Source organism: Galeopterus variegatus, unplaced genomic scaffold (genome assembly GCF_000696425.1).
Source record: "Galeopterus variegatus unplaced genomic scaffold, G_variegatus-3.0.2 Scaffold1137, whole genome shotgun sequence".
Lineage (NCBI taxonomy): Eukaryota > Metazoa > Chordata > Mammalia > Dermoptera > Cynocephalidae > Galeopterus > Galeopterus variegatus.
The window spans coordinates 86368-101842 of NW_007727248.1; the positions used below are offsets into that span (position 1 = coordinate 86368).

The 15475-nt window shown below is 34.8% G+C and overlaps 1 protein-coding gene across 1 annotated transcript in view; it reads left to right on the plus strand.

Annotated features, from left to right (window-relative positions):
* CTNNA2 (catenin (cadherin-associated protein), alpha 2) overlaps positions 1-15475 on the plus strand; it is a gene marked incomplete at its 5' end in the record, with an annotated part of 100964 nt that overhangs the window by 62252 nt on the left and 23237 nt on the right. Inside the window, 2 exons of the mRNA XM_008575116.1 lie at positions 3226-3360; positions 14149-14292. Of these exons, the coding sequence (XP_008573338.1) occupies positions 3226-3360; positions 14149-14292 (279 nt within the window). The remainder of the gene's footprint in view (positions 1-3225; positions 3361-14148; positions 14293-15475) is intronic.

Genomic DNA, 15475 nt, shown 5'->3' on the forward strand with positions numbered 1-15475 from the left:
TTTTATAATGTGGTAGTACGAAAGCAAAACTTTACCTCTTGTTATTTAATATTGATTTTGCTATAATGATATTCTTCATACTTCATACTAATTTACCTTGTAGCATAAATGGTATTAATCCATATAATGAAGAACCTTAAGATTTCAGCTTTGTTTAACTCAGACTCAAAGGGCTAAATGAAATTCTCAGAATATCTCTTGATCTTTTAAACCAAACAAGGATACAAACTAGGATATTAAAATAGTTCTTACTTCGAATGTTCGAGTTTATTTCCACATTTTTCATTTTGTCTGGGTTGGATTAAAACTCTAAAATCTTGTTATAAATGTCTTGTTGGGATCATGTTTTAGTTCTTGTAAGGGTACTTTAGGCAATAGACTTTTCCAGATAACTGATGATTATCCCTTTAAGCAACAGTGGTTTATAGTTTGAGTCATTTTAAATGGACTACATCTTGATATATAAAATAAGTTGCTGAAATAAAAATCTCACATATGCAATTATTCATATGGAAACATGAATATTCGTGAACATGAATTTGCTTTCTAGACTACAATACAGTGATGCTCTCTGAACATATTTAAACATATAGGATTGCTTTGTTCTCCATCCATGGCCCTAGTCTCCTATGATTTTTGAGTCTTTGTATTATTACAGTTTTCCTCCCTCATTCCTTAATATTGGGGTTCCTCCCCTGAACACTTGCTACCTTTCATATCCCTGGCTCAAGAATCCTTCAGGTCAATACCCAATTTATTCATCTTGTAAAGGCTAAAAAAAACCCAGATGATTAAACTATTAGAATAGCCTTTAAAATAAGAATTGACAGATTATCATTTTAATTATATTTACATTTATGATGGGTAACCTAAAGGAATTTTTTTTTAATTTTTAAGAAATACTCACTAGTTGAGATAACGTTATTAATATTATTGTAATTTGAGAACTCTCCACAATTTGTAGAAGTTGAGAACCAAACCATTGCTATTGCTAATTTCAGGGCAATATAAACTTCCAGGCTTCACAGCATATATCTTCCATTATATATTCCAGAAAGTTCATTTGAAAGAGAGGAGAGTCAATGAACCTACTTGAAAATATGCATACAAAAAATATATCACCAATCATGAAAGAATGACACATTCTTTTCTGCAAATGTTGGAGGGAGTTTGCATGTGTGGAGTAACCAGAGATTGGAGGGCGACTCTGAGAAAACTCGTTAGGAAGAACTTCCCAGGAGTGAAAATGAATGGAATTTGAATGACTTTTCCATTGTACTTCCTCAATATGTTTAGAAAGTATGGCTGAAAATATTTCTCAATATATTTAGGTTCCTCAAAAGTTCAATGGTTTTGTTTGTGATTTTTTTTATTTTATTTTACATTTTTGGACCTTTATTTTCAACAATTATGCAGGGTGAAGCATATCCCCAAACAGTTTTGGTATGTGGAAAACAGAACACATACGCATATCTCAGGATTCTAGATTTATTTTGAGATTGTCACAATACTTAAATAATATTTCATGATGACTTTAAAAATAAACAGATAAAGTTTAAACCTAATCTGTGGTATTCTACCTTTCATTAGCTGTGAAATAACCTACCATTTGTGTTAATGTTTTCTCTGAATAGGACATTTCTTTCTCAAATTCTGCACCTATTTCCATGGTAGAAGAGTTATTTTTTTTGGTTCATCATGCCTTTTTATGTGTGTTCTAACTGCTTCAGTTTAAATAGTAGAATAGAATGAACGTTTCCCAGGAGTGGATTGTTTGCCTTTATTTTACCTGAAAATATTTTTATGAAGATTTGAGATATGCATGCAATATAAACTTTTTACGGACTGTTGCATTTTTTAATTACTGTTCCATTGAGATAGTACCCTCAGTTTAATTTGCTGCAAGGTATTTGTAACAAAAGCTTTGTCAGCCCTCTGGGGAGATATCATTTTAAAGTCAATTCCTTTCAGTATATGGGTCTCAGGAGTAGGATAAATATTACAGTACTGAGTACTTGAAGGACGTTAAAAACATTCTCTGTGGGATTCTTTCTTGATAAATGCAGTTAGTGAAAAAAATACCCCGGTGGTAAGTGTTACGTATAAAAGAGACCCTTTTATTGTTTATTCAATAAATGTTGTGCAAACCACTGGCTTCAAAGTATTGATGAAAGAATTCTCTTTCTTGAACTTGAAGGAAATTTAGCTCCCAGGCTTTCTCCCAGGCTCTTATTCTAAATACAATACTTCAGTTTTGGCTGTAGGTATTTACTTCTTACACTATTTCACCAATAATCTGTTGATTAGATGTCCTTAACAAGTGCCAAATTGAGCTACAACGATTAAATGGCCTGGGAGGAGCTCAAGCTGAAGCTTTGACAGCAATAGAAATATTTTAATTGTTCGGTAGCCATTGGCATTGAAGCCTCAGAAATGTTTTAGGGAATCATGTAAATATTGGTGGGAGTATTCAGCAAGCTCTGATGGACATGTACCTCCTTAAGTCACAGTGAGAATTCCAACTCCCTAGCCACAGTGGGCGTGGGTGCATCCACTGAAGGGCTCTGTTGTTACTCTCAATGAATTTATTTCAACTGGCTGCAAATTCAGTCTGTCAAATCCACTTCTCGTACAGTGGTCGTAGACCATTTCAGAGTCTCTCATTTAAAGAAAGTTTATTATGTTGCTTCCATTTTGATAAATATAAAAATCCAGGAAGTGTGATAGACTTCTTTTGGGGAATGATGCATCTTTTAGAAAAACAAAGAAAACAAACTAATTTTTTCAACTAATTGAGTTGAAACTCTCTCCTATGCTATGACAGAGATATTGCTATACGGAACAATTTATTTCTAGTATCCATTGCTTTGCTTCTCTGCATTAAAATAACTTTTCACATAGTGAAATTTGAAGAAAACTGTAGAATTTTTACTTAAGAGTTTAGAGGACAACTGGTAAAAATACTTATATACAGGTACAGAAGCCCCAATCAGGCTTTCTAGAAGATCTTCAGTATTCTCTTTTATACAATTTTATCAAAGTAGAACTAACCTTTCTAAACTACTGGCTGTTGTCTTTCTAAAATGTACCACGAAGAAATGAAATTAAATGAATATAATTAAGGTATATGACACTGAAACCTTTTCTTCCTGCAGCTTTTATATAGCAAGTGTTAGAAACTGAAGAGCACTTACTAATTGAGATCACTTTTCTAATGTTTTATAGTGTCCTGATTCAGCATGTAAGCAGGATTTATTAGCCTACCTTCAACGAATTGCCTTGTATTGCCATCAGCTTAATATCTGCAGCAAGGTGAAGGCGGAAGTGCAGAATCTGGGAGGAGAGCTCATTGTGTCAGGGGTAAGCCGGGACTTGGGCTCCACAATGTAAAGTTCCCACTGTTGTACTTCCAAGGCAAGCATTCTTGGCAACAGTACTGCTAAAATCACCAAACTAAACTAATTCATAGGGAGCTTTTTTTAAAATAAATGTTATCACCATTATTCCAGACCTTACAATAACTCACAAAGAGCAATTTGATTTTCCAATTACCCTGTGTTTATAGTAGCCTTGTAAAATCTCCATTCTTCACAAGAAAACTAATTTCATAGTCTGGAAACTCATTGCCAGGCTACGACTATTATAATTATTTGGAGCTTTTGTATATTTACTCATTGTGAGTCTACTTCCCTTTGTTAGTCCTAGTAATTTTCCTTTTCTGTTCAGGAGCCAGCCTCTCTATGTGTGGATTGTGTTCACATGTTAGAGATGATGAAAACAACAGGAATTCATTCATCAGGTTCCAATGCATACTAGGTTATCAGTAACCCTTAAAAGCCGGATGATGTTTGATTTTAATACAGGTTGACGTGCTGTTGCCAAAAACTAACGTAGTTGTCAAACACTAACAATTATATATTCTTTGCTCAATCACTCCAATGTTTCCCTTTTCATGAAAATATAATTATCTAGTCCATTTTCATCAAATGCATAGATATAAGTTCAATGAATATTTGGAAGAATCACGATTTCTTGGCAAGATTTCCAAATGAATGTGTTGAGGTTTTTCACCTTGGCTTCATTTCCTCCCTTAACCCCTTTCTCTCAATACAGGGTGCCATTTATTGTAAATTATTTGCAAGTTCAGAAGCGTGGCTTTGCCACCTTGAGTTCTTTTCCCAGTTATCCAGCTGCCATTTTAAGTGTGAACTTACCAGGCATATAACATTATCCACATGATGAATACCTTATCAAAATCAGACTGGTCATGAAGCTCACTCCTTCCTAAAGCCATTTCTGGAAATTCAGAAATATGACCATTTGGTAAAAATATGTGGAAAAATCATTCTTGGACTCAAATGTTTTAGCTCCTTTATTGTGTGACTTGCAGAATATATAGCTGGGAAAAGAACTGATCTGGCTTGCATGGAGATACCATCTGGAAAGCCCGTTCCATGCAGCCCTACCTAGAGCACAATAAGTTGGCTATTTTGTGCCTCTTTCCAAAGCATAGTCACCTCTTTGCATTTCCAAAATGATCCTGCTTCAACATTCTTCAGCAACCAAGAGCAATCGGTCTTGCAGTGTGTCCTTTCTGACAAGTTGGTAATTGCCAAGGTTCTTTCGCCAAGATCAAAACATTGCATCTCCCTTGCTTCTTTTCTTATCTTCAGCTTTGATGGTCTAGTTTCCCATGCCACTCAGATTTCATGTCCATCTGTATAGCACCTGTGGAACTGAGTGCTTTTCGTTCAGCTTGCCTTGTGTGCTTCCATTTGTTACTTTCCAAATCTTATTATTTACATGGATGCGCAAAGTATCTTTGTGGATCTCAGACTCCATAACCTCATCTGGGCGATATACTACTGGCAGAGCTGCTCTCCGTCATCCTCCCAGTAACCATGGTTCATCACTGCTTCCAGAACTTCATTTCCATTGTCTTTTCCTCATTTAGATGTAGTCTAAACCATCACTGGCTTTTATCACTTGCACTGTTGGCATTTGTGGAGGTGTTTGAGATTGAAAACACTGTCAAGAAGCCTGTGTTTCTTTCTTTGAGTCTTACTGGCAGAGATCATAAATCCTTGCATGGGAGAAGGCTTCTTTTAGAGGAATGTTGTACAACTTCATAATAATTCTGAATTAAATGCATTATAAAAGTTTGCTGTATATTGCTCAATTATGAGCCTGCTCTTGGCTTTCTCATGATTTTTTTCAAGCTTGATTGCTGTTTGGTGCAACACCTGCATCTGTAGTCTGCTGTCTTTCCCACTTCTGCCTCCATCTGATTCTTCATCCTCCTTCACTGATGACCAATGGAGAAAAAAAAATCAATATGCTTGTGCAAAATAGCCACAAATGAGTGCCCTCAAAGTTCTAACAGAGTCAAGAATGTGAGACCCCATACACACAAACTTTCAGTGATTTTGCCAAGAAAGTTGCACCCATGCTTTGGACCCCGTTCATTTTGTTGTCTGGCTTGACAAAGTTGCTATATTTGTCAGGAAAAATCATTGTAGTTTAATGCACAATCTAAAAGAAAATACTTCAGTGTTCTTTCCTTTTTCCCTTTGTGTTTATATACATGGGATTCAAAGCTGTGGCTTCTCTGAAATATATAAAAGCCCCCAGAAAGTTATATTTGTTAGAAGTTAGTCTCAACCATAACAGAGGAGATTTGGACAGATTATTTCCATTTTGCTAAGAAAAGTGTTTTGGATTTCAAAATGGAGAGCCATGCTTTTAGTCTCATGCTGGCGTGATGAACACGTGGTAAACCAAATGCACAGTTATGTATCATGTCAGCGTGTTTGTTTTATGTGATTCTATATGTACAAAGTGGGAAAGGACTCTAGTGTTGTGTCTGCTCTTGGCCAGGGGTGAAGAAGAACTGAGCAGGTCCTGCACGGGAACGGGTGCAAAAGTTCTCTATGTGTGAGGATGGGGAACAAGAGGAACAGAGCAGTCCAGGATGGACATAGTGTGTATTCATTCATATAACTGCTGTCCAAGAAGCAGCATTTGTTTTCTGGCTGGCAATCAGTTTTTTTAAATTATTGGTTTCAATCTTTCTCAGTAACCTAAAGGTGCTATTCTTACTAAATCTCAAAGTAGAATTTGCATTTGTGAGCCAATTCAGCTCAACCTGGTTGCTAAGGGAGTAATGGAAAAGAAAAAAAGAATAATAAATCATGGAATGATAGAAATGTCAAAGTGAAAGTAGAGGAAACGGTTTCAGAAGATCGAACTTCCAGCTAGTCTATCAACTGGCTTTGGTTGCTTAGCTTAGCGTTTGATTATTTCAAGTCTTAAGCCATTTTATATATTTCTTGGAAAAAGGAATGTTGAGAGAAGAAAATAAAGAGAAGGAAGGAGGGAGGGTTGAAGGAAAGAGGCATAAAGGAAGAAAGGTAGACAAAGGAAAAAGAAAGTTAACCACAGCATATCATAAATTAGTTTAGGGCAGGTAATGTTTGTTAAATGTGACAGCATTATATAATCATGGGAGAAAAGTTGACCCAGAGTTTTTTAAAAGTACGTAAATACTATTTTGAATACAAGTAAATTCCAATGCCATTGTATGGAATTACCTGGACATTTATCATGTTGTTTTACTAATTTTTATTCACTACGTTTCAGAGGACTTAATGGACACTTCTAATGTTAAAAATGGAATCGTGCACATGGATCTGGAGAAATAAAAATCATTCCATGTCCTTTGATTATATGGAATTACCTGGACATTTATCATGTTGTTTTACTAATTTTTATTCACTACGTTTCAGAGGACTTAATGGACACTTCTAACGTTAAAAATGGAATCGTGCACATGGATCTGGAGAAATAAAAATCATTCCATGTCCTTTGATTATCTTTAGCTACCCAAAGATTTATACTTTGTGCATTATTCTGAACAACATTTTGGCAACACTAATGTAGGATTATAATTATACATACTGAACATTAAGAATTCTGATAAAACTTACTAAGTTGACCTAAATTTTTTTAAAAAGTTCAAATACAACAGGAGCCTCATTGTAACAATGAAATGAAACCAGAACACAAGAGTAATAACCCTGCTCTGAATAGGAATTTGATGTTCAGTTCAGAGAGATAGAGGGTCTTGAATGTAACTTAGAGCTGACTCCAAAGAAAATGGTACAAATTTTAATATATTCTGTTACATATAAATGTCTTTCCTCATACCAACAAAATATTTGCACAGAGTTTGGAGGTGAGGGATGCTAGTTGCCTTAGTCCTCAGGCTGATTGAATGGAACCCTGACCTGTCTCTGAGGGATTGAGAAACTTGCTCTGACATGTGCTTTTGTTTTTTGCTATGTAAATCTCTCTTTACAAATTTGAATCCCTTTCAGTTGGGTTTTGGAGAGAAGTTTGACAAGGTGAGCAAATAGTTTGTGACGCTGGTAGAATTTGAATTGGTAAAGAGAAAGTTGGAGAATAAGAGGTCAATTACAGTCATTCTTATTGCCCATGTTTCACTTCATTAAAAAAAAAATGGACCCTAATTAAAATCAACATGAATATTCATAATGATAAATGAAAAACATTTCTAAAAATAGTGGAAACTGAAAATATTAAAATCAATACTACCTGACACTGGCATATAATCAAAGATACAAATGTGTACACATGCATACACACAAACACTTGATTTGACATTTAGTCTCTCAGGCCCTCAATAAGCAATAGTCAAGATCTAAATAGGCGGTTGACAATTTTGACCTATCTTATCTAGTACAATTTAGGGAAAAGAAAATGTGGAAAATGTGAAATGTATTTGTACAATTACATATATATGTATGTACATAAAATGTGGTTTGTAGAGAATTACATTTTATTTGAACAGTTTTGTATTCCCTCTCTAAAAAAGAAAAGTGTCAGTATTTTGTAATGGGATGAAATAGACATTGAAACAAGCATTGCATCTAATTGTGCAGACCTGTATTTTAAGCAACACTTGTTTTGGAGTCTTTCTTATATCTTCTGATTCTGTCTATAGTCAATTCTTGATATCTCCACTGATCAAAGTGTAGCAGTAATGAAAAAAAAATCTAAATTGCTAGCTAATATAATTTGGGTTTGGAATGCACTTCTGTGCTTCATTTGAACAAAAGGGTATGTGTTCAAGGAATTCACAGTAGTTCTAAAGAATTTTATCTAGACCTTCCAGAGGGTAGGCCATGAAGTACTTGAGCTTAAGGGACTTTCCTGATCTAGGGAAAGTTGGAGTATCCAGATCTAGAAAGAGTAATTTAAAACAAATTTCAGATTATAAATCTGGATGGAGGGATAGTCGAGATACTGTGACAGTAAGAAAATGAAACAGATATTTATCATTTGTCAGAATGGCAGTAATTCTTGGTACAGACTTTGCTAGTAATAAACGGTTGTAGCATGATTCAATCCTTCTTCCTAGCCCCCCATCCGTTACGTTAGTAGGGATAGTCGAGATACTGTGACAGTAAGAAAATGAAACAGATATTTATCATTTGTCAGAATGGCAGTAATTCTTGGTACAGACTTTGCTCGTAATAAACGGTTGTAGCATGATTCAATCCTTCTTCCTAGCCCCCCATCCGTTACGTTAGTAAAACTATAACCACTTAAATTCTGATTCCTGCATTAAGTTTTCCTTAGTTACATTCATATTAGTATATGTGGTCATTGATGTGTGCACAATCCAAATCATACAGTCCTTCAGAGGGAATAAACCTTAAGTGGTTTTTCAGTGAAAATGTTTTCTTCCAGGGTTATAAAAATGACATGTAACCAATTCAAGACTACTATTTTTGAGAAAAATGGGAAATAGGAATTTTAGTAAGAAAAGTAAAAATCTCCCTGGGTGTGGGATTTCATAGGAAGTTTTGTGTCTGTGCACTGTACCTGCACATGTATGTTTTCACTCTGAATTTAGGCAGGCCTGTGAAAAGGATGATGGTATAATGCTCCACTATAAGAAGTGGCTCTTTAGTTACATACTCTGTGACAGTGATCCTAAAATTACCAGTATAATCAATTCTGTTCATTTAAAAATTCAGTTATTCATGGATGGAATAAAACCAGTTTGTTATCTTAGTGAATTATTTTTGGTACAAAAAAAAAGAGTATGTTCCAATGCTCTTATTTTAAAATAAGAAAACAGACTCTGTTGTGGCAAAGCTGGGAATTGAACCAAGCAAATAACTCTTTTTACCTTAACTGGAGACACGGATTGACCTAAATTCGATCAGCTCGGTGGATTGTTTGCATCTCCTGAACTTGTGGGCTGAGGAGCTATTTCTATTTTAGTTTGAGGGTATTATTGTTTGTAAGTAGAAGAAATTAGTGGCTCAAAATGTTTCAAGTTTGGGGAGTCTCTAAAAGAAGTAGAGCAAATAATTGATACCTTAATCTGTCATCAATTAATGTCTTAAATTTCAATTAAAATTCTAAAGATTATTTGGCAGCCAGTTAACAGTAATACTTTGTGAAAACTTGGAAATTGGACACATAGGAGGTACCTGGACAAGGGGAGATAATTGCACGTGTCTTGGGATATGCAGGAAACCCAGGCAAACCTATTTTCTAAGGAGTGGTTTATAAAGCTTCCCCATAGATGTATTCTATCTTTTAATACTTGTCCATATGTGATACTTATCTGATTTCATTCTAAGGTGTTCTTTATTTTAAACAATCTTTAAATAATTTAAAAATATTATTTTAAATAATGTTTTAAGTAAGTGATGCTCAGAGAAGTGTCTTAGAACACCTCCCCCCATTTTCAACCAGTTTTGGATATGTAAGAGCAAACCTAGACATACTATTTACTTGAACCAGATAATTATAGGGCATAAGAGTGTTAAGTGAATACTTATTTAGTGATGGTATCTGTGAATTTAGCCCCTGCTTTCTGATTTTTATGTATACACTGGACATGTCAACTCTAGTCAAGAAATAGATTATTTAGAGTTGTTACCTAAATCTATCGTGCTTTTTTTCTGATTCCTACTTGGTCGTATCCTAAGGTTTCCTGGACTGAAGGCTATTGAAGAAAAAAGTTAAAATGTGAATAAGTTATATAAATAAATATAAATAGGTAGAAAAAGAGAGTATGGATATTAAAATCATACACTAAAGATTATCTGGGAATCTCCTTGTTGATTTTCAACATCTTTCTATTACCTCAAATGGCCGAGAATAAAGGAAATAGAGACCACCTAGCAAAACTGAGACAGGTTTTTTTTGTTTTTGTTTTAATTCATTGGATTTGATAAAATTTTGAAAATATTTTTCAAAAATAGATAAGTGTTTCCATAAGTTATCCCTAATTTCCAATGACAGACTAACAACCAGGGCTTTGAAGAGTTGCATTTATTTCTTAATAACGTAAAAATATTTTGTTTCATTGAATTCAACATTTCTATTGCATCCCTACTATGCAAAAGGCACAGTGATAAATATTGGTTGAGTCAGGACGTTCAGTCTTTTTTAATTTTCATAAAAAGAATAAATTTTTCTGTTCATTTTATTTTTGTTAGACTGTGCATTCTATGTTTATTTTTTCCCATTTAGTCTCTCAGTTGATTGAAATGTTTAGGATCCTCAGCTAGAATAAGAGATTATCTGTTGATAGCTATCTCTGTGCATTCACTGTTTTCTAGGTTTACTACATTCTAGAAATAAATGTGTTTAACTTACTGTCGTCTACATTCTGTCCCTACAGATTATTTTGTCAAATGCTTTCTCTATCCTAATTTAAATGATTTATAAAATATGGCTTTGATCACAGCCCTTAGAAGAGAAATATGTGCCACATTATGGCTCATGCATCTTACAAATAGGAAAGGCTTCCGGATCGGCAATGTGGAGTTTTCTTTGCACAGATTTCTTTTACCACTTCAGAACACATTGTCTTCCTCTATCTTGAATAGTCATTTGCCTTCTGGGCAATGAATATATTTCAAATACTCCATCCTAATCCTATTTTCTTGAAGGCAAGCTTTCTTAATTTAACTTTTCATCTTTTCTTTAATCATCATCAATAGTCTGTCTTGTTTTATTACTTTTCTCTGAATACCTCCATCTGTGGAGATACCTTACTGGTAATGAACTTGACTGGAACTCTGGCTGGATGTTCTGTCAAATCTGTACAACCTGTCTCTTGACCTCTTTTATTCATTTTCTTTGGCAAATCTATTTTGCAACTGAGAGAATGTCCTGGAGAAGTGCCAATCAGCACTGTCTTCTAAGAATCATGTACTCTTTTCAGCCCAAATTTCTGTATATGAGACACTACTGTAAAACAAAATCAAAACATGATCTTTTTATTTAGGAACCCCCAACCTATCAACCTTTATCAGAGACACTCTTACTGAGGTATTTCTCTTCAGTAATAACATTTTGGCTAACTTGCCTGAAAACTGCCTGATCGTGGTTCCATGATGAATTACTTTGTAAATGCATCTGTAGATTACTCTTTGGAAATTTACAAATTATTCCACCTGACTTTTCTCAATCTTTTGTACTAAGAAGTTAAACCAATTTTTTTTTTTTTACCCTGAACAAACAAAAACTTGAAACCAGCCCTATCTGTCTCTGGTCAGAATAAAATTATAGCTGACTGCAATAATGGAGTCTCTTGACCACTAAAATCTTGCAGTCACTTCATATCTTGTCTTGAAGAGCTACTCATCCATTTATGTGATGTCATGGAAGTATGCAGCAGATCCATAGTTGCAGTAAGACTTAACTTTTATGAACGATGTCAAGAGGTTAGATCCTAAGAAGAGTCAGAAATGATCTGATCTTGGCATTTCATCCTGTTTCAAGGAAAGTTTTGACATTTTAACTAATACCATAACTAAAGGCATTATCACAATCAATCATACTAAATTCACCTAAAAGGTCAGCACAGTTCACCACTCTGCATCCTTTTGATGCAGCCTAGTTTTGCATTGGGTTCCTGAAGTTATGCTCCATTTCCAAATAAACAATAGGTAATTAATAAGAAATACCAATAAATTATAAGTTTAGTTTGTTGTATTACAATGTTTGAAAAATGTTTAAATATTTTTAAATTGTTAGAATATTTTAAAAACTCCAATTTTTCTAATATTTTAATGTTGAGAGAAGTATACCTTTTTTGTTGGGTAGTAAAAATATTAAGATGTTTACCAGAATAATGGACAACTGCATCACTAATCTTAATGACCTTTAAAATTTTTGAGAGGTGAGATGATTCAAGTAAGTTTCTAATACATAATAATTATTTTTGAAATTGAGGAATAATGGTAAATGACTAACACATTCCCTACAATGAGAAAATTGGGTGATGCCTAATTTATACAACCAAATGGGATTGTGATAAATTATAAAACAAGGATAAGCCAACTAGTCAATGATCAAATATGTAAAAAACTGAGAGAAAATAAAACTACCTAGGGCCATTATTTGTAAGATCTCATACAATAAAAGCTGTTTATTATTAAATTTGAGTTTAGATTTAGAATTATAGAAAACAGAAATAGAATAAGTAAAACAGCAAGAAAAACATGCAGAATATCATTGCCTCCTCTAATAAGTATAGAAAAATCAAAAACAGGAAAAATACCCTTCTTTCTTTTTACATGCTAGATGATTTTTCTTAATTTTTAAAAGACATTCCTTAAATGTTTTTAACATTTATTTCAAAGCAAAAGATGGGAGTGATGTTGCCAAATCCATACCGGTTTGAACTTAGTAGTTACTGTGTTTCAAATTGCTCTCTAATCTGCCAATTTTGCTTAATTTTAAATTGTGACTATTGTAATACATTTATTAAGTAAACTAAGAATGACAGGATTAGAAAGAGAATGACATTAGCTTAAAACATAAGAAAATAATCCCAAATTGGGAATTTTGTTTATCTGCATATGGAAACAGACGTTGAGTTTTATCCATTTTTGATGCCATGGATTGCAAGCTAGTATTTTGAAACTTTTTCTAAAATATTTCCTGTGAAAAGAGATGGTTTTACTTTTCACATATTTTACTGGGCAGATAAAGGTCTGGCTTCTATATGGATGATTTCAGGACCTGCCTGCTTTTCAATATCACCTATTACTTTTGTTTTTGCCATAATACCCACTCAACTACTTTGAGTATTTTATATTTTTAAACTTCTAAATCTACATTTTTAAAAATAAAACTGTAGTGCTCTACACATTATTCTCACATCTTGTCTGACTTCCTGTAAAAATTGGACTCAGACGTTAAAGCTATTACTACAACAGAACTGCTTGTGACAAAAACGTTTCATCTGTTAGCATCACTAGGTCACATAAACTCGACCTTAGAAAGAGGCAGTGCAGGAGATCTTATAACTGTAGAAATTTTGCTATTTGATTTTTCTTATGAAGATGGACTCTAACTTCCCCTTTTAGATGTATATTATATTGCATACACACACACACAGTCAAGATTGTCAGTAATATTTTATAATGAAGAGAAAAATTTTAGAAAGGATTCTAAAGGTAGGCATTGGTTATTGGCTTCTCTCTTAAATGTATGCCCCTCATACAACCCATCCTGGAGTTCACAGAGGAGGAGTAAAAAGGGTTGCAGTTATAGCAACAATGAATGTATTAGTCCTTCAGTGATCCCAATGAGAGAGGTAAGTATCCCTTTAGTACGATGTGCTGGCTATTTGTGCTGTGGCCGAATGCTTGACATAGGCAACACAGCAGGGCGATGGAACCTCAGCGCAAGCCATCTGGGATCCCCACATACCATTCCAGGCTTTAAGAGCTGCAGCCCTTGCTTTCTTTCTTGGTGAGATTCAATGCTTTAAATAGAGGAGTCATTCCCTTGTGCCCTACTATAAGTGTCCCCTACAATGCCTGTCAAGGCAGGATGCTGCTTCATCCTCCTCCCAGATGGTCCCTTTATCTGTTCAATTGTCAATGAAGAATTCAAATGGCCAGGCTGCTTAATGTCTAGAAGGCCCGCACATATCTCTTTCAGCACTTAATTCCTTCGTAAACCTCTTTCTCCCAATTACCCGTTCCCTCTTCCACCTCCCTAATCCCTTCCCAAGTAGGGTACTTTTTTTTTTTTTTCTCTTGCTCTCTCCCTCACACTCTCTTTTCTGTATCTCTCGGAAATCAGACAGGAGTTCAGAGCACTTTCACTACCTTTTATGAGGTAGATTGTGATGTCATAGATGGGGGCAGGGCTAGTCAACTTTCTACCCACCTCCCAACCTGTGCTGAGGGAGCTCCGATCGGGAGTGGAAGCAGTGATTCCTCCATGGTGAGTAACTTCACTTTCTAATCTAATGCCTCACTGTAATCCTTAATGCTGAAGGCAGGGGTGGTGGGGTTTCAGGAAGTGAAGATGAGCCCACTCAAGTCCTCTTTACTTACTGTTAACCAACGTTGGGCAAAGGACTTTATTGATTCTTTACATGGGTCAGGAATTCCACAGCACAAACACACTTTTCAATTGTAATCTGAACTAGAGAAGTGAAAATGGAATTTTCATTCCTTAATTTCTCAGTCTGTCTTTCCATTGGGACAGAAAGTCGTTGCATATTTGGAATGAATCCATTCTGTAGTCCTTTTGTGAGCTTTTCTAAGGAAGGCTAGTGAGGAGGATGTATTCTTCTTTGTTGGGGAGACTTAAGATCTCAGGATCACAGAATATCCTTCGTTGATGTTTGCCCAAAGAATCAGTGGGCTCTTCTAAAATTGGGGGGGAGGGAATAAATGTGAGGAAACTTATACATGAAGATTATGAGCAAATTTGGTTTTGGTGTAAACAAATGAAAGCTTTCTAATGCAATGACTCAAATGTTCATTTGAAAAAAAAATCAGTTCCTGTAAGTTTCAGGGTATTACAACAAAATTTGGTATTTTCTGTTGTTGTTGCATGTCATAGCACTGATGCTGTTTTGTAGGGTCTCTTGGTAAATAAGAGTGAAAAGCTGCTGTTCTTTGTTTCATTTGGGTTTCTATTATTGATAAGCTTTTTTGTTTTGTTTTAATATGCCTTAGTATTTAGAAAAAAAAAAGATCAGCTGAAGTGAGTGTTTTTCTCCACTTCTTTCCTCACTCTCTTCTGGGTACCTAATAAAATTGTCAAGATGTAAGCTTTTGTATAAAAAGACTAAAGGAGTTCATGGAGATGGTTAAATCCTTAAGGGTTGTTGAAGCATCAGGATAGATGTTTTTATAAGGGTTGGACCATCAGAATATGAGACTGTTATTTTTCACGTGGTGAGATGAAAGCATCCTGGTGTGGATTATGGGTATTAAAAAATATGTAATGAAGGTATCATTTATTTTTTTCAAAGTGTATATATATATATATCCCTACTAACTAGCCATGCGTGAACGTTTGTGTTGGACAATCAGGCGCAGTTTAAAAGAAGTCCTTTTTTTCCTTATCAACAGCTTCTCTATAATGTATAGGCCCTCCCCCCCCCCCCCCCCCC